We start from the raw sequence: 25,276 nt of genomic DNA on the forward strand, positions 1-25,276 counted from the left end.
AAGACTCAGGTTTTTGTGTTTGCAAAATGTACAGGCGGAATGGTTTTGCTAGTTCACCTCATTATGAGAAATGAAAATGAGCTGAAATACTTCTGAAACTCAATGCATTTCCACAGCAACTGCTCATAAAATACATCTTACAGTGTAAATTCTGCTCATTAAAGACATTAAAATTCGAGAAACGTGGGTTACTTGGCAAATGACGGGGGAGCGGTAAAAGTATAACCTTTTCTTCCATGGCAGCTACATGGAAGTTTTAGTACGAGCTTAATAAATTATAAACCATAAAAAAGAGGTTATAGGTCACTGTTTTCGTTTTCAGCACTTGTGAAGTACTGCATTAAGCACTATTATGTCCTGAGGGTCATTTTTTCGGCAACGGCACCCCACAAATGTGTTGCTACGACCAGCGGAGGCTTTGCAGGAGCTGTTTTTTTTAGATTAAATGGAATCCTGTCTTATGAAATGACAGCTTTCATGTTACGTGCCTCTACAACTCAAATTCTTCGATCGCTCTTCAGGCTTTGAAAAGGTGAGAGGGGAAAAAAAAGGAGAATTGAAGGAGTAAATAACAGCAATTACATCTGATACTGACAGACACCATGGCTCGTGATAGCAGAAAACACAGAGAGGAAAAGTAAGCTGTCAAACTCTTCCAGCATAAGTGTGCAGCAGACAGTATTTGTGTCTATCTCTGCGTGTGTTTGAGTGTGCGGAAATCGCTATATTTGCATGAGTGCTCCAGTTTTCCATAATGTTCACACGAAAATCCATAACCACCTTGGTTGCATGCAGCAAGAAAACCTTTTAAAGCCCCTTGGTTCTTATGAATGGGAAATAATATTAGAGGGAATGAAAAAAATAAAAAAATAATCTATTTGTCTGGCGCTAATGATACATGCTTTTATCAGTTTTATAGAAAAGTAATTCAAACTGTACTGTATGTATGTGTCTGATGTAGACTTCACCAATTCGATGGCATTTGAGTTTTATGTCATCACAGAAGTCTTCCGTGACATTTTAAAAGTATTCAAATATGTTTGTAAAATTCCATGTGGATATTGCAACGTTATTGTAATATTATGTAGCAGTCTGTTATGAAAATAATTCAATATTGTGTTCATTAATGAAAAGGCTTTTTATTTTATCTTATTAGATTATTTATGTATGGTATTTTATGTCCTGCATTAAACTGTTATGTTGTTTGGTTTAATCATGGTTTAATCTCTGATTGGGAAACTTAAAAAATCATATCACCGTTCTACACATAAATACAGTGCTATGCATAAGTTTAGACACCCATGCTAAAGTTGACTAAAAAGAGGAATAAAAAATCATCTTTTGGAAACTGAACTTAATGCCTTAATTAAAAAAATTAGGGGAAAAATCCAGCCTTTAAGGACACCAATTTTCTTTGTGAATGAATAATGTATCGTAAAAAAAAAAAAAAATCTTCCTTAAAATACAGGGTGCATAAGTCTGAACACCCCATGTTAAATTCCCATAGAGGCAGGTCGATTTTTATTTTTAAAGGCCAGTTACTTCATGGATCCAGGATACTATGCATCCTGATAAAGTTCCCTTGGTTCCCTACCTAGAGATTGGCATGGTTTTATTTCAGTTAGCCTAATAGCTAGTTTGATTTGCATTGAGAGATGATCTTATGGAAAGTACTCCATGCCAATCTCTAGGTATGGTGAAGGCTATGTGATGATGTGGGGCTATTTTAATTCCAAAGGCCAAGGGAACTTTATCAGGATGCACAGTATCCTGGATCCATGAAGTAACTGGCCTTTAAAAATAAAAATCTGCCAGGCTCTATGAGAATTTAACATAGGGGTGTCCAGACTTATGCACCCTGTATTTTAAGGAAGAACATTTATTTATTTACGATACATTATTCATTCACAAAGAAAATTGGTGTCCTTAAAGGTTGGATTTTTCCTAATTTTTAACTGTTTTAACTGTTTTAATTTTTAATTGTTAACTCATGATTTCTGTTCTGTGCGTCTGTGCGCACCAATCTTGCACTTCTATCTACTCCTCAACCAGACCACCTAGAGACTTCGGGTTTTCGGCATTATGTTAAGGAAGGTCTAATCTCGGGAACGCACAAAAAAAATCCAGGAAAAGATTTACTATCTCTTAGTGTTGTGATCCCATGAGGTGAGAAAATTGCGCTAAAACACTCACGGAGTTTTTATTACTTGTTTTTAATTAAGGCATTAAGTTCAATTTCCAAAAGATGATTTTTTATTCCTTTTTTTAGTCGACTTTAGCATGGGTGTCTAAACTTATGCATAGCACTGTATATTAAATATCAAATGTGCAGAAATGTAGAAGCAGTTTGGTGTCTGTAAGATTTTTTAATGGTTTCGAAATAAGCCTCTTATGTTCAAAAAGACTGCATTTATTTGATAAAAAATAAAGTAATATTGTGAAATATTATTGCAAATTAAAATAACTATTTTCTGTTTTAATATATTTGACAATGCATTTTATTCCTGTGATGGAAAAGCTGAATTTTTAGCAGCTATTACCCCAGTTTTCAGTGTCACATGATGCTTCAGAAATCTAATCCATCATTGCTGAATAAAATAAATATTTTTTCTTAAAAAAAAAAAAAAAAAAAATCTTACTGACCCCAAACTTTTTAACAGTATAGTGCAGAACACAAAATCACATTTACATGCAGAAAACCTGGACTTGGTGTGAACTTGACCGTAACTGTTTGAGGATTGTGTGTGTGTGTGTGTGTGTGTGTGTGAGTGTGTGTGTGTCCCTTTCTCACCTCCCAGCGAATCCTCAGGCTGGTTTCACTAGCAGAAAACACTGTGAGATCTGCCGGGGCCACATCTGGATTCGACTGCAGGGTCTGCATCTTACGAGAGGGCTGACTGAAGGGACTCGAACCCACAATGTTCACCTGCTTCATCCTGAACCTGCAAGGCATATGTAACAGGGGATTTTGGACAGGATAACAGATCTCTACAGCCTCTGATCATCTGTAATCCCTTTAGGACAAGATTGTGTGCTGAGAATCAGAAGACAATCTTTCCACAAGACCTTGAGAAAATCAATTAAGGAGGGAAATAGAAAAGGGGAATGAAAGAAAGAGATAGAGAATGAAGAAATGAAACAAACAAAAAAAGATAGCAGGAGATTGTAGGGAATACTGGGATTGTAACAAGCGTTTAAATATTGAAAGGTCATAACCAACTGAGATTTAAACACCGAAACTGAAACAGTTTGTGAAGGTCCTTTCACACTGGAGCTTTTGGACCGTTTCTCACCACATTTTGGTTAATTTGATTGATGTGTAAGTGGTTTCCCGTTTGGAAAAGGAGAAAGGCTCACCTGTATTGAGTGAAGGGGATGAGATTGGGAATCTCCAGAGTGTCTGAGGCTGGCGGACGGTCCTTCTCAAACAGAACCTTCCATTCCCCTTCCTCTTCCTCTTCCTCACCCACAGTCCCTACCTGTGGCCACACAGAGGATGTGTTTGAAGTGAACAATGTTCTGCCTACTGCATACTACACTGAATATAGACACTATTTAAAAAGAAAACCACACACGCATGAAAGAATATGCAGTGTGACAAACAAACATTTTAAACTGTAGAATGTTTCATTACGACCTCATTATGATGCATGTTTATAGCAGCTAGAGACGTCTAGTTTTCATCTTGGGGGAAAAACAGTAGTAAATGTTGTTTCATAACCTCCTCAATACATCTTTAATCCAGCGAGTGGTTTTCAGTCATCATTTGATATAAAAATATATTATTATAATTCTATTTGAGCTATTTTGAGCTAAATTGCGCCAATTTTATAAAAAAATGCCCTATCAAATAATGAGCAAAGAAAGTTTCATCAATCACACTGGAAATGGAAGATAGTTCTGTAATTTTACTGTTTAATTTTACTTGTGTTATATTTTACAGTACAATAGTATTATAGAAATCAATTTCTTTATTGGTTTGTTTTTAATAGTAATAATTATTATTATTGTATACTTTTTTATTTTACAGTGAAATAGTATTGCATTAGTTATACATTTCTTAATTGGTTTAATTAATTTGTATTGCAATAGTCAATACAATTTAATAAAACTATTTTAATAATAATAATAAATAAATAAAAATGTATATTGTACAATTTTAGTCATTATAAGTATAATTATATAATAATTTTATATTTTATTTTATAATAGTATTAGTATAGTAATCTATTTCTTTATTGGTTTATTTAATTTTAATAATAATAATAATAATAATAATACCTATTATTATTATTATTATATACTTTTTTTATTTTATAGTACAGTAGTATTACTATAGTAATACATTACTTTATTTGTTTATTTAATTTGTATTAAAATATTTAGTAACATTTAATAAAATAATAATAATAATAATAATACATAAAAACTGTTATTTTCCCATTTTAGTCAATCATACAAGATTACATTCATTCATACAATATACAATCATACAATAACATTGGGATTTTATTGCAGTTCTGTAAATAAATGTATTATTTATTATTATTATTATTAAATACTCGATTTTTCATTTTACAGTACAATAGTAGTGCTATAGCAATCCATTGTGTTGCAAGCATGTGAGAGCCCAGAGATATTTTCCCATTTTAAATCCAGTTGTATGTAAAAATGCCCTAACTATTGGTAGTCAACTGACACCAACATGACAGTCAACAAATGAGTCACAAACGATATGTTAAAATTTGAGTTGAGATTGCTTCTAGTCCATATTAGGTTCCACATGATGTATACAGCAAATCTAGGTATCCCATACCGTGTATATTACACATCCTGCATTCCCCATTCCTCCAGTGTCATTTCAAATATACTGAGAGTCAGATTCAGCAGTCAAAGCTGATGATAGGAAAACTTTAGACTGACAGTGAAAAGCAACAGCAAACCGAACCAAGCTGCCCGCAGCACAAACTCCATATCAGGGCTGTTGCCTTTGTTTCCCATTTTTTACACTAATCAAAAGCATGTTGCCATAGGGTATCCACAATGGCATTCGAGAGCCGTAAAGTGTTTGTTTTTTTAACCACCCTGATCTTAATAAGTCATTAATGAGGTAATGAGCTAATTAAAAAGCAGATCCACAACATGAAAAAAAGCTACAAAGAGACACGGGGTAATGCAACCAGTCATTATTTTGCAAACAAAAACTGCTTATCATTTCAAACAACCACGTGACTCACATTTCCTCTAGGACCTCCCTGAGAGCTGCTTCCATTTATTCACAGAGCAACCTGTGATTAATATCATGCGGTTCGCTCTTTCCTATCATTATCATGTATAAACTGTCAAAATACTTAAAAGGGGCCATATTTTACACTTCTAAAGCATTTCAATTTCCCCCTTAAGTTCACTTATCCTGTTAGTCAAGGGCTCTTTCACAGAAAACAGTTCTCTCGCTGAGCCTCTGATTGTTTTTGGCTACTGCGCCTTTCAAATTTCCATATGTAAATGAGCTCTGGTATGATTGGCCAATCTCACAGTTCACACTATCATTCATCAGGATGGACTAGGGAGTTTAAAGGGACAGTTTATTCACCGTTCCAAACATGTATGAATTTCTTTCTTTTGGGAAACACAAAATCCGAAAAATTGAATCCGTACGTTTTCTGTCTACATAATGAAAGTTAATGGACCAATGCAACGCTGGACCCACACTGAAAAAAATGATTTGTTGAAATGAATCAATTTTTTTATCGTAAGTGGTTGCATTCAATTGATTTTATCTACATTTAAACAAATGCATTAAGTTGAATTTAATCAATTTTAGTTCAACTTAATGCATTTATTAAATGTAGATAAAATCAATTGAATGCAACCACTTACGATACAAAAAATTGATTAATTTCAACGTATAATTTTTTTCAGTGCATTTTACTTTCATAATATGGGCAAAAATGATCAATTCTGTCGTTGTTGTTTTTGGCAGAAAGTCAGTCCTATAGGTATGGGGCAACCTCAGTAATGATGACAGATTTCCTTTATCACTTTATGAATGAACAGGTGTTGGTATATAAATAAGGGTGGTCATATGTTAATGACATTGTTTTTGCAGCTTAATATTCACTAATGATCTGGGAGAACTGTGGAGAGAGGAAGAAGAAAATGCAGTTTTCCAAGATATGTCCCTTTAAATATTAGAAACCACATGTTGAAACAACTCGCACTTGGTCTCCATGAAAACACCATATCTACACAGCGTGTTTTGTGCAGCCCTGCTCGAGCAGAGGAAAGGTGAAAGAATTACAAAGGGAATCGAAATCAGCAACCGGCCAGGTCCCGGATACAGCTGTGAAGAAGTCAGCTGTAAAAAACACACCAACACAAGCCTATTTCTAACCCATAGACTTAAGACCCCATTAGTGCCACCTCAGTACCTCTAATCTTCTCCTCTCTCTTCTCTCATCCCTCCTTCTGACTCCCTCCCTCCTGCTCTCCCTCGATTAAACAGTATTAAAGACAGGAACGGAGAAAAGGGAGGGGGGAAAAGGGAGGGATCTCATTAGGAGGAGTTTTTCTCTTCACGCTGCACAGCACTGGACGCCATCCAAGAGGGGCTTAACACATATGCTCACACACACAAACACACACACACCACACCTAAAGGGCTGGGAGACACGGTGCATGACATCTCCTTAGCCTTCTCGTACTATGTCACATACAGAGTGTGCGCATGTGTGCTTGTGTGTGTGCGTTTTCTCCGGGGGAAGATGTTTTAGTGCAAGAGCAAGCCTGTTTCTCCCTGGAGATAAAGTACCTGTCAGACAACAGCATCTTCACTGGAGCACAGCCTGCCAGACAAGGGCATAACACACACCCACAAATACACACAAACTTATAAACACGTTTATACTTATGAGCATATACAGTGAAGAGTCATATTCCACAGAGCAGTCTTGACAGAAGGAAAATTGCAGTTAGTGGAAACGTTAACCATTCGGCAGAAGGAATATTGCCATTCGTCGCAAAGTTACTTATTTGGCAGGGAAAACAGCAATTTGTGGCATAGGTAACATTATTTCAGAGAGAAAAAACACCCTTCAATGCAAAATTGAATCATTTTGCAGAGGCAAAATTGCCATTTGGGGTAAAGTTAACCATTCGAAAGCCATACAATTTGAAATTCGTGGCAAAATGAACCATATTACAGAGACAAAAGCGCCACTTGTAGCAGAGAGAATGTATATAACATCTACTTTTTTTGTCTATATTTGCACAAAAAAAAAAAGTTAAGCATTTTGGAAAGAAAACAAATGTCATTTACAGCAAAGTTAACCATTTTGGAGAGAGAAAATTGTTATAAGTGATAGTTAACCAATTTTCAAAGAGAAAACTACCATACAAGTGTCACAGTGCCATTTGATACCATTTGAACCATTGGGCAGACAAAATATTGACATTCATGGGAAAGTTAATCATTTTGGAGAGAGAAAGTGTCATTTACAGCAAAGTGAACTATTTTGAAGAGAGAAAATTGCTTTAAGTGTAATTACCATGGCATACCATTGGTGGGAAAGCTACAATGCATGAAAAATATAACCATTTTTTATTTTATTTTTTACAGAGAAAAGTGCCATTTGTGGCAAAGTTAACAGAATATTGACATTTGTGGCCATTTTGTCAAAAAAATATTGGTATTTTTGACAAAGTTAATTTTGGAGAGAAACAAACTATCCCACTCATGATAAAAAATATAATTAAACAAAATAAAAATAACAATTGTGTTAACCATTCATTCATTCAGCTGACAGAATACTGACATCTGTGGCAAAGTTAACAACTTTGCACAGAGCAAATCGCAACTGATGGAAAAGTTAACTATTCTGTAAACATTGTTAGGCGTTTGTGGGAAAGTTAGCCACTTTGATAATAGAGAGTTTGCTAAATTTGACACACACACACACACACACACACGCCTACACACCTGTCCTTCTACGATCCATTTGGAGATGGCGGTTTTGCCGTCACTGCCGGGGCGGAACTTTATGGTGGCGGAGCGAGGACTGATGTTAGCGATGATCAGATTGGAGGGAGCACCAGGTAGCTCTGTTTACCAACACAACAAAACATATTTATGTCACTCACAAGCTGCTCTAATTGAAACATTTCGACATTTTCTGTTCTGTTCACTGCCTGTTTTCTCCATCCTGTGTCTTCATTATCCTTCAAAGAAAACTCCTGTAAATGGGCCCATAACTCACTTCAGAGTCGATTAGCTTTTGTGTACAGCAGTGCGCATTGTGTTTGGGTATATGATTAATTGGTAATTAAATGGATTGATAATGATATTTGGCTGGTTCACGGTGGCTCATTCAACAGTAGATAAAGCTCGTTCTTTCCTGACTCCACAGCATATCAGTGGGAGATAATGAGTGTAGCTTGGCTTTTGGTCATCATCATTTATTTCATGTTCTCTCCAACACGCGCGCACACACACAGCGACCCCAAGAGCTTCGTACTGACTCCATGTGATGTATTACAGTCTTACTGACTGTGTCTCGGATTGCTGGTCTATGTGAAATATGCGCCCCACTGCGGCATCCTGTTTCATGTGCTGAATTTCCTTTAGATTTTGAACATGGCGACTATCACGGATCCCCGAGGGAGAATTTGATGCATTAAAGTGATGCTAGCATTGAAGTGTGTGTTTGTTTGAGAGTGTGGGGACCTGGCGGCAGTCCTGTTGAGATGGTCGATGAGGTGGCAGTGCCGGTGCCGGCCTGTGTTACGGCAGCCACCTGCAGAGTGTACGTGGTGAGCGAAGTGAGCCCGGTCACTTTATACGCCAGCGTGGAGTTGGACAGAGTCTGAGATACGCGGGTTTCGTTCTGACCGTCCTCCTCCCAACACAAGACGTAACCTATGGAGAGGAGGAGAAAGAGAAATGGAGGCTTAGTGAACCACCTCACTGCTTGATGTCTACAGTAACCTTCTCTTATAATTGGCTGATTTGAACTTTCTTTACGGTCCCTTGAATGGATCATGCTTCACACTGAAGATAAAGAGAATCAATTAACTCACAGCTACTGTAGCTACAACAGGGGCTAGTTGTATAAACTTAGCCATTGAGTTAAGACTGTCTTAAGAACTAGCAGTTAGTTCTAACTTTTCACATTCAAATTAGACCAATTTACCAGAAAAAGTAATGACAAGTCTTGAAGAAAAATGAGAAATTGCTAACTTCTAAGACTAGTGTAAGAAGGTTATGCAACCAAATCCAGAGCATTGTTGTGGAGTAATTAACTAAAAGTAGAGTAGTAACGCAACTCACTCTACTTACTAATATGTCACATGACAGTAAATCAGGTATTTTCAAAATCATGATTCATGTAACCAAATTCAAACTTCACACTTTCACACTTTTTTCTTTTTAATTTTTTGCAATAATAATGTGTGGAGAAATGAATTGTCATTTTTGTAATCTGCATCACATCTCATGTTATGTACTGCATTTAAAAGGATAGTTCACCCAAAAATACTTTTTACTCCCCCTCATGTCGTTTCAAACCCGTAAGACTAAAACGAGTAAACTATGACATAATTTTCATTTTTGGGTGAACTATCCCTTTAATAGCATTCTGTAATACAAATACAGTAGTGAAAATTAGATTTGATGTCATTTTAAATTACAGTTTGACTGGTAGTGGACAGAATGTGACATTTACCTTGATTTTTTCATATTTCATCTCAACCATTTTCACAACAATTAATGTTTATTTAGATTATCAAATATTCAAATGTTAAATGTTTAATATTATTATTTTTTTATATAAAAATATACTTAATTTAAATGTTGAAATATAAATGTTTAAAACATTTTATGATGTTTTTTCATATTTTAACATTGAAATTCTAGGTTTGGGACAGGGGTAAAATAATAAAATCAATCCATGAAAGGCATCTGGAAACTAAACAAAATGAATAAAAGTTTCCAAGTTTTAAATGTGATCTTAATAAAACAACAACAACAATAAAGTTTTAATAAAAGTCAATCCCTAGGACACCTTCACATGCAGCGTTGGAAAGATTTGTGAGAGTTCCTGTGAATTGGTGGGTGAGCTGTAGCTCATGGATGGATGATTGAGCCTGTTCACCTGTGATAATGCCATTCTTGTCTTCCGGTTCCTGCCAGCTGATCCTCAGAGATGTGTCCAAGATCTCAGTGAAGCTCACTTGTGTCACGAGGCCCGGTTCTACAACACACAAACATAAATGTTACTGCATGTTAACTGACACTCTTTCTCTGCTAAATGTAAATATTATATTATATTATATTATACTTGTAACATGTATATTCTGTTATGTTCTGTTTTGGTTAAGTTTCCTGTTTTTTTGCCTGAGTTCCCAGTTTCCCTGGTTGTTAATTAGTTCCTGCACCGGTTCTGTTTTATGTTGATTACTCACCCTATGTATGTAGTTCTTTCAGTTCATTGTTCGGTCTCGTCAGTGTTTAAGTGTTGTAGCTTTGTTTTTTTCTCCTGTGTGTTCTTCTGAGCTATTAAAGATTGTTCCCTCACATCTCCTGTGTCGTGCGTGTTATAAAGCCACACAGTAACATGACATGTTATGTCATGTCATATTTACACCTAAACAGATGAATTGTACTTTTTTAATCTAACGTTTTACCTTTAAAACCAGCAAAATGATTTTTAGCTGTGAAGTCAGCATGCGTTAGACCCCTTAAGACCTCAAACATTTTTTTATGGATGTATGCATTTAAATTCTGTTCATGCTAGTGCTAGTGCTTTTTTTCGGAGCACTTAAGCATACAAAAAGTGTGTTTTTATTAGAAGTAGAAGTTCAAATACAGAGGTCAAATACAGAGATGGACATAAAACAACTGAAATCTTTAAACAACATAGCCTCATGATTTTATTGTCTGCAGGGGATATACAAATATGAATACACAGCAGGTTTGTTGATGCTCTGACCTCAAACATGTGTGTGTGTGTGTGATTGTGTGAGTGGAATAAAGCTTCTTATTTATTGGGCACTACTTTATGGACACTTTAAAACCCGCTCATGTTAAAGGATTACCCTGCAACCTCAGTCCGCAAGACCATAATACTCCCAACGAAGAGCTTGTTGCTGTGGAATCGTTGCATCACAAATGCAAACAGGCGATAGCAAATTATGTGTTTGTTGGCAATTACCCACACAAGTTAGCAGTCATTTAGTGGTTAATCAATCATGCATGCACACCCCTGCAAGACAATCCATCTGACAGGGGAACATGACAGTTGCCTGAAAAGCGCAGTGGTTAATGTGTGCGGATAAAGCTTCAATCTCATTAGATCTAACACGCGTGTGCCAAACCCTCATGACCCGCACTGTCAAGCGGACCTTATCAGAGGAAGTCGTCACGCTAGACTGACAGGTTAATCAATCACGTGCTCTATGAGAACGTAAAACTCCATTCAACTCACTGCACTGCAGATCAATTACTTTTCAATGCAATTTTTTTTGTCAAACTGTCGCTCATTCAGACCAAGAGGTCAAGGTTTAGCTGGTTAGCGTAGTCCCTGCTAATAGACGCTATAAATACACCATATGGACTCAAAAAGCATTTTTCTCTGTAAATGGATGTTTAAAAATCGGAGTTGACTCTGAGCAGTGTTGTCATTGTTAACATTTTTTGTTTATTTAAATAAAGCTGAAAAAGAAGAAAATAAAAAAGAAATTTTAGATGCAAAAAGTTTAACAAATATTAGTTAGCATTTGTCGACTAACTGAAATAATTAAGTTGAAGTAATTCAATTATTTAAAAAAACTAATAAAAACGACAAAAGCTTATAAAATGACGAAAAAAACCCCAATAATCTTGCATAAATAATACAAAAATAACACAATTCTGAGTAAACATCTCATTTATTTTATTATATCGTAGCTGATCTTTTACAAGTGGTCAATTGTTTTTGAAGGCGTGAAATAGGCACACTTGATGCTTACTCATTTAGCTAATGCTAACGGATAGCTTCCGGCAGGTATTTCAACCTCCTTGGTTTTACCAACTTTTATTCATTGGTTTCAATTCCATTCTTAGGAAAATTAAAGCCGAAAGTTTCAAAACAACCAGGAAACCTCAATCAAAATATCCAGTTAAAGATCCAGACAAAAACGAAGCGAATTTCCCACATAATGCTTGCTAAGTCTTTCTACATTTACATTTTACATTTATGCATTTGGCAGACGCTTTTATCCAAAGCGACTTCCATTGCATTTCAAGGTTCACACATTGACATTCTTAACAATTCTTGCTTTCCCTGGGAATCAAACCCATGACCACGGCGTTGCAAGCACCAACGCTCTACTCTTTGAGCTACAGAAAGGCAGTAGCTCTTCTAGTACAAATAAGCAGAGAGATGAGAGAGCGAGACCGTGTGTGCACAACGGTTTGTCTGTCTAACCTGTTTGTGTGATTGAGCTATTCATGGGAAACAAGCTCCTGTGGCTTAACAGTGTAAAGAAGACCACATGCTGTCATCATCTGATGAAAATTACATTGTCTGTTAACAGCTGCACATGCATTCACACACATTTCCAAGTGTATACATGCATGGTGCGACAATCAATAGCGAGCACATGTGCACTGACTGAGAGGAGTGATCCTGCTTCAATAATTGCAGGTTAGTCAAGGCTGATTCTACGTGCCTGTGGCATAACGTGAAAACAGCGATTGGGTGGCCAATATATATTCAGCGAAAAGACTAATCAATGGCGCACAATTACGTGGCAAATTGCGGCATGCATAGTGAAAGGGCCAAATTTCTCCTCCGTATCGATTTTGGTGACTGAAATGTCAAACAAACAGGCTTGTTTCTCAAGCATCTCTTTCTCAAAGCCTCCTGGACAGTTTTCAAGTAAAGAGCATACTGTTAGTCGATTGTCTCCAATTAAATACAGACAGACTGTCTGTAAGAGTGTGTGGGTATCTGCAAGAGTGTGAAATATGATTTTACATGTCAGGAGTGCAAGCAAAACATTTTATCCCAGAGGACACGTTTATCGCTTAGAGGTTGCTCTTCATTGCTCAGGAGACGTAATAGAGCTCTCAGTTCTTTTTATTTATTTTTTATTGAAGTATCAACTTTGTCTTCTGCTAAAATAGAGAGCAGAAACAAATGACACTATTTCTGACCAACAGTAACTGTATATAACATTAATGTGGATGGAATAATTCAGATAATTTAGTCTTGAAAGAATCTGAAGAGAAATAAGAGCATTCATGAGAGCACAGTTTTTGAAAATCTTTTCTGAAGCTTTTCTTTGCTGTCTAGAGGAGACATATGAGTGATTACTATATTTTTCTAAGGAGACTTAGGAGACTTCAAATCATATGGGAACATCCATAGTATGGGAAAAAAATACTATGGAAGTCAATGCGGCCCATCAACTGTTTGGTTACCGGCATTCTTCAAAATATCTTCTTTTGTGATTAGCAGAAGAAAGAAATTCATACAGTTTGGAACAACTTGAAGGACAGAAAAAGATGACAGAATTCCCATTTTGTAACTATCCCTTTAAGCAAAAACCTCAATTTGACTTCATTGCTGATTTGGAAAAACAATTGAGATATTAATCAAGATCCTATTTGTAAAAAAAAATGTTTTTCACAATGCAGCATTTTTTTAACATTAGTTAAATAATAAGTTATTAAATAAGTTAACATTAGTTATTGTGTTATAAATAATAATAACACAATCATTTTAGATCAGATTCCAATTGGATACACAAATAATCGGATTTTGACTGATAGTGTCGAACGTAGCCAAAGCGTCTTTTTTTTTGTCTATGTGTTTGTGTGTGTACTCACTGTCAGCATGTGTCTGGATGAGCTGTGTTGTGCTAGCTGGCCCATCGCCAGGCGTGGTAAAGCACAGCACCGCCGTCTCATACCACGTGAACTTTCTTAAATTGCTAACGTAACCATAGTGACGTGACCCGTGGAACTCGGGGGCAATGGTCACCATGGTAATGCATTCCGGACAGTGTTCGGGCCACACCAGCAGCTGTGAGAGAGATGCGAAATAACAAAAAGACATAAACAAAACGTGATTAACATACATTGTTAGGTTTTAATTACTCTTGTTTTATTTATTTGAATTTAAAGCTGCTGTTTTTGCAGGCATTTAGCCAATCAATCATGAATACACTCCCCCAGAAGACAATAAAAATGCCAGGCAAATTTAATTGAATATTTTACCTCTAACGGAACATGTGAGCCAGTGTCTCACTTTCTCTCATACACTGACATCTTTCTCTACACTATTACCTTGTATCCCTGGTTGATGCCGTTGATGAACTGCTGGGGTGGTGGTGTCCAGGTGAATTTGATGGTGGTGGAGTTGAGCGCAACGGCATCCACGTCTTGTGGGGGCGCTGTGGGGACTGCGCAGGCAGGGACAATTTGTTAATGAAATATTTAGAAAATTTACAAACATAGGCTGTGTCCGAAATCGCCCTCTATACCCGTAAATAGGACAATATTTGAGGGGACAGGAATTTGTAGTAGTGTCCGAAACCATAGTGGATGTTATCGAGTACACTCATTCAATCCCACAATGCACCGCAATAACGAGTGTACAACCGATGTACGTTCAACGGCTAGAGAATACCCATAATGCACTGTGAGAGTCACATGCCGAATGAATTCCCGCGTCTGACCAGAAGATGGCGCCCGCAGCTGAATCATCTATTTTCCAAATCGCTGGTCCAATGAGGGTACAGCGTAATATCATACAAGTATAAATTCCTTTTTAATTGATTATTAAATTGTTTATTTAAGGTTTATACATAGTTTCCATGACAGAGATCAAGATAAATCTTTTCATCTTACTACTTGAGCTGCCAGTTTGCTAAGTTTCAAATAAGTTGAAGTTGAAAAAAAAAATCAAGCTAAACAGAAATAATAATAATTATAAAAATTTATATAAATGATAAAAGCAAATAACAAACATTAAACTAAAAATAAAACCTTATTCAAAATATTGCAAAAACTGCAGTGAACCAAAGACAGTCTCAAAAACGCGGTACGAAATTGCTGGTGTTTCTGACGACACAAACTACCTTGTAACCAATCAGGTCAAGCTGGTGTGAGTGAGTGGAGGCGGGGCTAATTTGAATATTAAAAGAACTACGTATACAAAATGAAGCAAGGGTGTTACATCAAGCTATTTTAAAGCATTCAGAAACATTTTTTTCTAGGAAAAATCTTTATTTAAATATGTCATTTTGGCGATCAAAGATGAGTTTTAAGGGATAAAATTGACTACAGGGGGGCTTTAAGACACTTATTAGCAAGTAAACCAATTATTGATGACCACAACAAATAACCTGTACTAAATTGTTTTAAATAACCTGTATTAAATTGCTTTTGGACAGACAGATATGATTATGATAGTTATAAATCTGGGTCTGCGAGACCCTATCTGTTGTGACTACATGGATTCTGAATTTAAACACCCACCCAAAGCCCCCGTTTCTATACATAGCCTACACTATATTTCAAATGATCATTCATAGCAGCACCAATAATCACATACAAATACACATGAGCTACAGTTTGTATTCAAAGCCTTTTTGTAGCCTATCGGTGCTATGCAGCAGGCCTGAGCGGAAAGTGGAAAGAACAAGATCATATTTCCATAAAGACTCAATGCCGCTTACACTTAATGTGCTTAAGATGGCCCCTTTAAGGTCAGGCCTGGCAAGTTGAGTACAGATTAGATATTGCTCAATTGGATTGGGCACTCCGATTCGTCCTGCTGCCCTTTTCATTTCAAACACAATCACACAAGGTTACATTAGAGTGTCCAGTAATCTGAACTGGGACATAAAAAACGCCTCTAACCACACGCACAAAAGCGATTGTTCCAGTCTCTATGAGAAGAAGGCTCTTTTCCTGCGGACACTGGGTCTCTATTAATCTCTGCAGGAGTATCATCACACTGACGTTTAATAATATGAATAATCACGGCCCAAGGATCTCAGAACACCCCCACACTTCCGCGCACACACAAATTCACGCACATAAAGCAAATTAGATTAATTAATGGGCTACGGTCACTGTTTGCCCAGAGTCCATAAATTTACTCTTCTTAGAAATAATCTTTCAGATGGCCGATCTGTGCAGTAAAGCCGGCAAATGGATTTTACGGTTCCCATGGTTACTCTAGATCCTTAATGAGAAAGACCCAAAAACACATGTGCACCTTAAAAGATTGAAATATCAAGGGTTTTCTCAGACTGATGAGGCATTGTTTCTGTTTATTGTGTGTGTGTGTGTGTGTGTGTGTGTGTGTGTGTGTGTGTGTGTATGCGTGTGATTGTCTAACCTCCTTGCAGTGTGTATTCAGTGACAGACTGGCTGTACACCCCCAGGCCCGCTCCAGTGTAGGCAGCCACTTGGATCTCATACTGCGTCCAGATGATGAGCTCTCCAATCAGACAGTAATTAATCTCTGCACTGGTGATGTTCTTCAGCTGAAACTCACCAGGCAAACCCGCCAATCTATACCTGAGTGGGAGGGGGAGAGAAAGAGAATGATGGGTTTTTTTTGGAAGTTGATTGTGAACCTTTAACACAAACACACGCACCCGTAATTTCAACTCGATTTTTGCATTGCATCTGTAGAAAATGTGAGTGGTGCATTAAAGCTTGCCTTAGTAAGCACAGCTTATACTGTACATCTCATAGCATCTCCTATAGAGTGCAACAGTCGGGTTCCGTAAGTAAAAATTTATTTTGAACGGTAACTTATAAACCTTAAAGACAGACCTACTGTGAGCTATGAGTCTGTGAGAACTATTGAAGCCATCAGCCCGCATTATTTCATCTTATTTTTTAAAATAATCTTGTTTAACAGTGAAATTCCTGGTGAAAAACTACATTACCATGATGTTGTCATGCCATCTAAAAAAAATTGTCCACCCAAAAAAACTGAAAATTCTGTCATCTTTTACTCACCCTCATTTCGTTCCAAACCTGTATGCATTTCTTTCTTCTTCTGAACACAAAAGAAGATATTTTTAGGAATGTTGGTAACAAAAAAGTTTCAGTTCTGATTTCCTTGCATTGTATTTTTTTGTCCATACAATGGAAGTTAATGGGAACCGAAACGTTTTGGTTACCAACACCAACTGTTTGGTTACCAACAAAGTATCTTCTTTTACGTTCTCCAGAAGAAAGAAAATCATACAAGTTTGGAACGATATGAGGGTGAGTAAATGATGACAGAATTATTTTTGGAGGACATATAAACATTATGAAACCATACCTGAGCACATAGCCTCTCAGGACTCCGTTGAGCTGTGGTTCTGGGGGCGGCTGCCACTGGACCATGATGCTCTGGTTGGTACGGCCGCTTGCCACAATGTTTTTTGGAGGCGCACTGGGCGGTTCCTCACGCAGCATCAGCCTGAGAGATAACATCATTAGAATCGCATTATAAAAGAGAAATATTTAGATCCTTATCTGGGAGTTTTCTTAGAGGCATCAATAGTTCCTAAAAGTTTCCTTCAGAGCTTATCCAGTAGTCTTGGAGAGATTGAAATTGATCTTTCTGGTTTATCCAAAAGATCTTAAATAGTGCAGGAGTAACTGAGAACTGACCCTGCTGGGATAAAACAGGGTTCGCTGGAATAACCTGAACTTCCCTCGGTTCCGTACCAAATTTTTGAACAGTAGTGTACATTTGCGGTTTAATCAAAATGATTAAGCAAATTAAGCACTAAAATGTAAACACGTGGCAACATGATATTTCAGCTCATATCATATCAAAGTGATATGTATCAGCAGTTAGATGCTACAGAAACAGAAAGATCTGTTTTAGCTTGACCCCATTAGTGTAAATCAGTGAACCCTTTAATTTCTCAATTTGATCAATACCGTGGGCTTTAGCTCTCAAAGTCTGTCTGCAGGATTCTAGAGACTGTAGATCCCCAGAGCAGGCGATAAACAATCCCTCACTCTAATCTGAGGTTTAAAGGTTATTAGCTTGATTAAGTGAGCAAGGCCTAAAGTGCCTCAAGCAAGCAATCTCGTAGGAAAGTTGCTAAGTCTGATTGATGTTTTGTCAAATAAACAATAATCATCCTAAACCAATTTAAAAGGCTTAGAAGCGGTTATTTTAGTCTATCACGTTGTGTCTTTTGCCGTACTGGAGATGTGGGATTGGGTATTGAGGGGATTTCTATTATATTGTTTTAGTCATAATGACATTAATTGTTGTTTATTAATTACATGCAAAGGATAAGTGCTGAGTTTGCTCTTGTTAAATTCAAAACAAATTATTACTAAATAAAAAGCTGGACATTGCCTTTGTATACGGTGTGCCAAATATGAATGTACTTCTAGATATGAAATACTCCTGAATGGAATAAAAAATACTTTTTAGTACATATTCTGGGTTATTATACTATTCCTTTGATGGTACTTTGCCAAAAAAATGAATAATAAGAATAAAAGAAATAGAGATTTAAATTTTTCATATAACTGATGATGATCCTGACATTAATTGGAAACGAGGCCAAAGCAGATAGGTGCTCAAATTTTAATAAGTGCCCTCTCCATCAATATTTGATTTTTTGTGTTTCTGTTCATCTTCATCTTCTCACTCTCGCTCTCTTCCGTCGTTTCCTCTTGTTTTAACTGAGCATTTTAAATGAAAGATTCAGTTTGAAAGATACGTGGTTATTTTAATTACATTTAAACACTGATTTGGAATATGTAAGTAAAACATGCAGTACAGGAAATTGTATTTGTAAATTGAAAAACTGACTTTTAAAACCAGCTATTTATCTTTAAGTTAAAACTAAAATAACAATGAAACTTCTTTGTTTTTATAGCAGACATGAGTCAAAATCACTGTTCTACACATCAGGGCTAAGAATCTGTCATTGTGGTAACAGAGTGAATAGTACACTAACAAGATTTGATAAATAAAATGTACAATTCCTGATTTTTTTTGATATATATATATATATATATATATATATATATATATATATTATAACTATGGATTCATGAGGTCAGTTAAATGTTAAAGGGTTAGTTCACCCAAAAATGAAAATTGATTTGAGTGGTTTAGTCCAAATTTTCTGAAGAGACACGATCGCTTTATATGATAAACAGATTTGATTTAGGTTTTTCACATGTAAATGTAAATATTCACATGTAAACATTCATCAACTCACACATCAGTTGTGGTAAACGGAAGCTCAAACATGTTCGCTTGACGTGCGAGAACCAATGAGGTTCATTCTCGTGTGTTACGCAGCACGTTTGAGCTTCAGCAAGAGGTCGAGCATCAAGCAGGTTCGGTTGAGCTTCTGTTTATGTTCACTGCATGTTTATATGTGAATAAAAGCCTAAATTCAATTTGTTCATCATATAAAGTGATCGTGTCTCATCATACAAATTTGGACTAAACTGCTCAATTCGTATGGATTCGTAACTTTTTTATGAACTCTTTGAAGCGTTAAAGTGGTAGTTGCGTAGCTGCCAATGGAGGGACAGAAATCGCTCAGGTTTCATTAAAAAGATCTTCATTTGTGTTCGGAAGATGAACGAAAGACTTACAGGTTTGGAACAACATGAGGGTGAGTAAATGATGACAGAATTGTCATTTTTGGGTGAACTATCCCTTTAAGTTGACTGCCAGCTCACATTGGTTAGTGGATACCCTAATTGTTGTCTTTGAGTAAATATCTGACTTCCTGTTGGTCGGAGCTAATGACTGTAAATTAGAAAGTTGTCCGGCTTGATGAGAACAATATACTGTATGTACTGATTTAAAGGACAGAGTTGTTGTGATTGTGCCAGTAACTCACGGATTTTGCATGTTGCAAATCTGTTTTCTGTGTTGCTAAGGCCCCATTTACACTGCATGGTTCAAGTGACCCAATTCCGATTTTTTCCTCTCATGTGGGATGTGGCACAGATCGGATATGACCGGTGAACGTGTAAGCAGGAAAAAAACGCATGGATTCCGATTTTCTCAGATCGGATTCAGGCCTTATTCATATGTGGTAATAAATAGGATATGAATAGGATACGTGCATTTGCGTCTGCCATGTAAGCAGACAAATCGGATATTCCCCAGTAAATGCGAGTAAGTATCCGTACCCGATGGTCAAATTATGTATTCGTATGTGTTGTTACGCGTGAGGATAAATGGATGATCATCACCTTCAACAGCGGACTCGAGGCTACGGTTGATGCGCGCATCTCTAATGGTAACATAATACACTGATGAATGAGCGCTGCTATTAAATGAACATTTCTTTAAAACGAAATTTATTTGACAGAATTTAATTTTCTTAATGGCATAAACAGGCTTTACTCCCTTGAAACTTAAACTGGAATGGAACATACTCATATTTTAGAGAATGTAGTTAATATTTTCGTTAATAATGATTTATCATATCCACCCGCGACCCACCCGAAATTAATCAGAATGTTATTTTTATTAGCCTACTAGACCCGCCCGATCCGCGGATTATCCACAGAGCCCCCGCGGATATGACCGTGATCCACGCATCATCACTATAACAATTTTGTCCGCTTCTGCATCCATTGCATATTGAGCTGTTTTACTTCATTTTCCGGTTCAGAACGTCTACATTTGGTAGTTTTGGCAGTGTATAGAGTATGCAAATATCAGATAGGGGTCACTTTTAAAAGATGATGTAAGCGGGTCGTCAAAAAAATCGGATATATAGTCAGCAAATCGGAATTGGGCATCAAGACCTGCAGTGTAAATAGGCTCAGACATGGTTGACTTACTGGGATATTGCATATTGAGTTGTTGTCAATAGTATTACAGATAAATATGAGCACATTGCATCCTTTTAAAAGAGTTGGGGGTGGGACTTGAAATATTGAATACAGTCATCAGATCTGACAAGTCTCAAGTACAGTAATTAGGTCTGTCAATTGATAAAAATATATACACACTACAGTCCTCAGTCACATGATCCTTCAGAAATGTTTCTAATATGCTGATTTGCTGCATATTATTATCAATGTTGAAATAAGTTGTGCTGCTTAATATTTTTGTGGAGAACATGATGTATGTTTTCAGGATTTTTGATAAATAGAAATTTCAATAGAACCGCATTAAATTGAAATACATTGAAATACAATGTAAAATTCTGCTGTCGCTTTCGGTGAATTTAATATGTCCTTGTTAAATAAAAATAGTTTTTTTTCTTCAAAAAAGTTCAAAAGTACTTTTATTTTAAAACGAAATATTTTGTAACATTCTGAATGTCTTTACTGTCACTTCTGATTCATTTAAAGCATCCTTGCTGAATAGAAGTATTTATTTTAGAAAAACTTTTGACTTTTTAACTTTTGTACAGTTTAATATAAATATATAAAAAAACTACATACCGACTTATAAGTAATCAGAATTAAATATTTGATAATGTAAATTGATTAGAAAAATGTAATATAAATTTAAAGTATTTAAATACAATACACTTTTGATCATTTCTGTAGGTGAGAACTGCAAAGTGAGCAAACTATAAATTAATACCTGAAACAAAATGCATTATTTTAGTATTAAGTATTTATTCTATATCAGAACTGTTTCAGTAGCATTAAAGACATCACTGAACATTAGTGAATAAAAAACATTCCACTTCAGGACCAATCAAACATGAGCAGTTGAGCATTTCACATATGAGCGCAGAGGGAGTCTTTGGCTCAACTGTTACCATTGAATAAGCTGGCAATGTCGGTTAAATGGAGACTGGCTTCAAATGAAAGCTAAGAACTAGAAAACAGCATGACAAGCTTTTTCAACATGTCCTTGATGATTGAGCAGGTCCTTCTTCCTGCCGTTTAGCAAAGAGTGCTTGGCATGTGCATTACTGCTTGAAAAATAGCCATTTGAACTTTTCAGGACTTTTAAGTTCTTTGAGCGATTTGATTCGTTTGGAATGCAGTCATTGTGATGTGTGCCAATTTATGCGTGAATAAAAATTCACAAAACAAAACAGAGAGCATAAAACACAGTAGCCTCTGTATGTGCTGAAGTGTCCTTCCCTTCAGCCAAACTTGTATTTGACATTCCTTCACCGTGTGGAATTGGCTTTGAGAAATGCTATTTCTCACACCTTCATAGTGTTCCTGGATAGGGAAGTGTTTTTTTTTTTTCTGCCTATGTGTCATAATGGCTCACAATCAGAGCCGGTGATGAAAGCTCTCATGTAATTCAATTACAGTCTGCCTTTCTTTTGACAGGGTTCAAATCTTGTCCTCACATTTAATAACATTCTCTCTAACTGACTGAGGATGTGTGAGCGTGTGTCGGACACACAAAAATGGCAATAGTTGGTGAAAATTACCAGTTCCAATCTGCTTGACTGGCTATGTTGGTTACAACAATCAGGATTGAAAGGATTTTGGGTTTGGCTGTAAATTGGGATGCTACAATCAAGGAATCAGGGTTTAGCTAATTAACATGGTCCTGTTAGCTCCTGCAATTCAATGCCATTGCCATGCAAGATTCGTTCCCCTTCCTCAACACCTGATCAAAAACATTGATCTTGTTTTAGCTAAAATAGAGCTTTATTTAACTTAACCAGCTTTACTTAACCAGTTAGCGATATGCTAAGCATGTAGACTAAGATGTTAGCTTGTGACTGCTTACCTGTTTGTCTCAGCGCTGTACTGCCCACGTCCCACCTGATTGACAGCACAAACTCTGAACTGGTACGTTCTTGCTGGCGTTAGACCAATTACTTGCAAACTGGTTAGTGTAGGGCTAACATCAGCCATGTAGACTTTCCATGGAGAATCTGTCAAGAACAACAAACAGACAAAATGAAGTTTTCCCGGAACATACAATGATGTCACTAAGTGGTAATGGCACAACTATAAAAGCATCATTCATAAGTTTCTGTATGGCCCTAACTACATGTATAAAGCTACATTGAGCTACATGGATATAGCTACAAATATTATTCAGTTCATCAGTGATATTCTCTCTCACCTTTAATTTCATTCCTTTTTCCATTACATCTATTTCTGATTCTGATTGATCTAACACCCGTTACTTGTGTCTCCTGCTATCCTGATTAGTATTAGCAGTTCCATCTCCTCAGGATCTCTTTTGATCAGAAATATCATGGAAAATAAAAAAATGCTTGACTGTCTTTTTTCACATTTTGATGAAATTAACTTAATTTTATTAGAATAATTCGTCAGGTATATACCCTCTCTACACTCTCGCACCGACCAATGAGAGTGATTTTGAACTTAAGAAAGCTGAAAAATATATATAGGTTGAGGCTGAGGGCCAATAGCAAAACACAACCTTTAAATAAATCTGCATAAACCCGCACTCACTCTGTCTCAATGCACTTGTTATTGCCGGATCATTTAAACCAAATGCCGGAATGCAAAATCCAAAATCTGACATTTTCCAGAACAGGATCCTGAGGGGTTGTGGTCTCTTTGCCACAGAGGCTGCATATATTTGATAAAAAAATACACTAAAAACAGTAATATTGTGATATATTATTACAATTTAACTATTAACATCAAAATATTTTTTTTCTTTCATTTATTATAAATACAAACAGTCTATGAATTAAATTCAGTATGAATTCTAGTAGTATAAACACTATATAATTTAATGAAAGCAAATAAGAAATAAGATGTGTACAAATTTGATCAAATTAAACAAATCCTTATTTTACAAAACATTTAATCAAATTCACAAAAAAAATAATTGCAAACAAAAAATGTACCCTATTTGTATAGGCTGTAGTTTTCAAAAGTGAAACTAGGCAAAAACCAGAAGCAGTTATACTATTAATAATTTCAAAATAGCCAAATATCAAATATATATATAACGATATATCTTTCTGCCACTTCCACAAACTCTACTGAAATCACTTGTAACTGGCTCACTATAATGTAAAATAGTACTTATAAATTTGCTAAAGACAAAAAATTAAGTCTCAAAGGAGAGTATCGTTTTTTTATCTTACGTATTTTTCTTGATTTATTATCAGTTGTTTGAATTATCTCTTTCTTTACAGCACTTGGGTAAATTATGAATTTGACAGCGCTGTTGTTTATTCTGGAGGCGTCACAACCCACAACACCCAATATATGAGAGTCTGTGTTTGTGTGTGCATTTGTAGTACATTAAAAAATGATGGGAAGCAGATCAATGAACAATTTAGATGGTGAAACCACTCAAGCAGCCCCAGGAGAAAAGAAGACAGAAACTACTGTATGAGCAACTGCAAAAATAAATCACAAATTCATCAGGAATAGTAAATATTAAGCCACAGGGATGCATACATACACACCCACACATGCACGCACACGTGTGTGTGTGTGTGTGTGTGTGTGTGTGTGTGTGTGTATGTGGAGAGAAAGGTCTTGGTGTTTAATAGGCATCCAGAACCTCTGCCCCACCCACATTTTTCATTGTTTTTCCTTTGACGATACACAAATCAATCTCTCTCTCTCTCTGTGTGTTTCCTGTCACTATCTCTTCCAGCATTCATCTTCCACCAATAACAGAGTCTTGGCATAATACCGTGAAAACAAACCTCGTCCCACTACCCTCCATTACAATCAGCTTCCATTTCTCTTCTCTTCTCACTCACTTTAGCCTGTCTGTCTGTTTTTTAGTGCTCAGGGAGAAAGACAGCGAGAGGTAAATGACAAAGAATTTCTTCTGTGGAATCCACTGGCTGCAAACCAGCTTAATTGAAAGCTGCAGCTAAGGTGCATTAGGTTTAATAAACCATATGCCAAAGCTCATATAAACAGCACACACACACACACACACACACACACACACACACACACAGACTTACTGTTCTCCGAGAGCTCAATAATGTAATGCAGTAGAGGGCTGTTCCCATCAAAGGGCCGAACCCATGACAGAAGAACTGTCCTGCTGTCAGTCTCATTCAGAGACACCTGCAGGTTACGTGGAGAATGGGGAAGTTCTCTAAAAAGACAGAGATAACCAAATAAACAATCAAAACATGCATATATGCATTTTGCACTGCAGTACATTAAAACAAAATTCTAATACAATTCAAATACAATTCATACAAAACTTTGTCTCAGCCCCTGTGAATTGTACAGGTTAAAAGGTTGGTTCAACCAAAAATGAAAATTCTGTCATTAATGTCATCATGAAATCAAAATTGAACCTATTTACTATGTTAGCGCACATTACTAGTC

General features: G+C 36.4%; 1 protein-coding gene across 1 annotated transcript in view; it reads right to left on the minus strand.

Annotated features, from left to right (window-relative positions):
* sdk1b (sidekick cell adhesion molecule 1b) overlaps nucleotides 1-25,276 on the minus strand; it is an 82,642-nt gene that overhangs the window by 50,385 nt on the left and 6,981 nt on the right. The window contains exons 4-14 of the mRNA XM_081360998.1: nucleotides 24,901-25,037; nucleotides 22,713-22,860; nucleotides 17,331-17,471; nucleotides 16,389-16,570; nucleotides 14,327-14,442; nucleotides 13,868-14,063; nucleotides 10,149-10,247; nucleotides 8,723-8,914; nucleotides 7,975-8,100; nucleotides 3,358-3,475; nucleotides 2,792-2,942 (exon numbers count right to left, since the gene is read on the minus strand). Coding sequence (XP_081217124.1) covers nucleotides 2,792-2,942; nucleotides 3,358-3,475; nucleotides 7,975-8,100; nucleotides 8,723-8,914; nucleotides 10,149-10,247; nucleotides 13,868-14,063; nucleotides 14,327-14,442; nucleotides 16,389-16,570; nucleotides 17,331-17,471; nucleotides 22,713-22,860; nucleotides 24,901-25,037 — 1,606 coding nt within the window. The remainder of the gene's footprint in view (nucleotides 1-2,791; nucleotides 2,943-3,357; nucleotides 3,476-7,974; nucleotides 8,101-8,722; nucleotides 8,915-10,148; nucleotides 10,248-13,867; nucleotides 14,064-14,326; nucleotides 14,443-16,388; nucleotides 16,571-17,330; nucleotides 17,472-22,712; nucleotides 22,861-24,900; nucleotides 25,038-25,276) is intronic.

The sequence above is a fragment of the Scardinius erythrophthalmus genome (assembly GCF_964197995.2).
Source record: "Scardinius erythrophthalmus genome assembly, chromosome: 3".
Classification (NCBI taxonomy): domain Eukaryota; kingdom Metazoa; phylum Chordata; class Actinopteri; order Cypriniformes; family Leuciscidae; genus Scardinius; species Scardinius erythrophthalmus.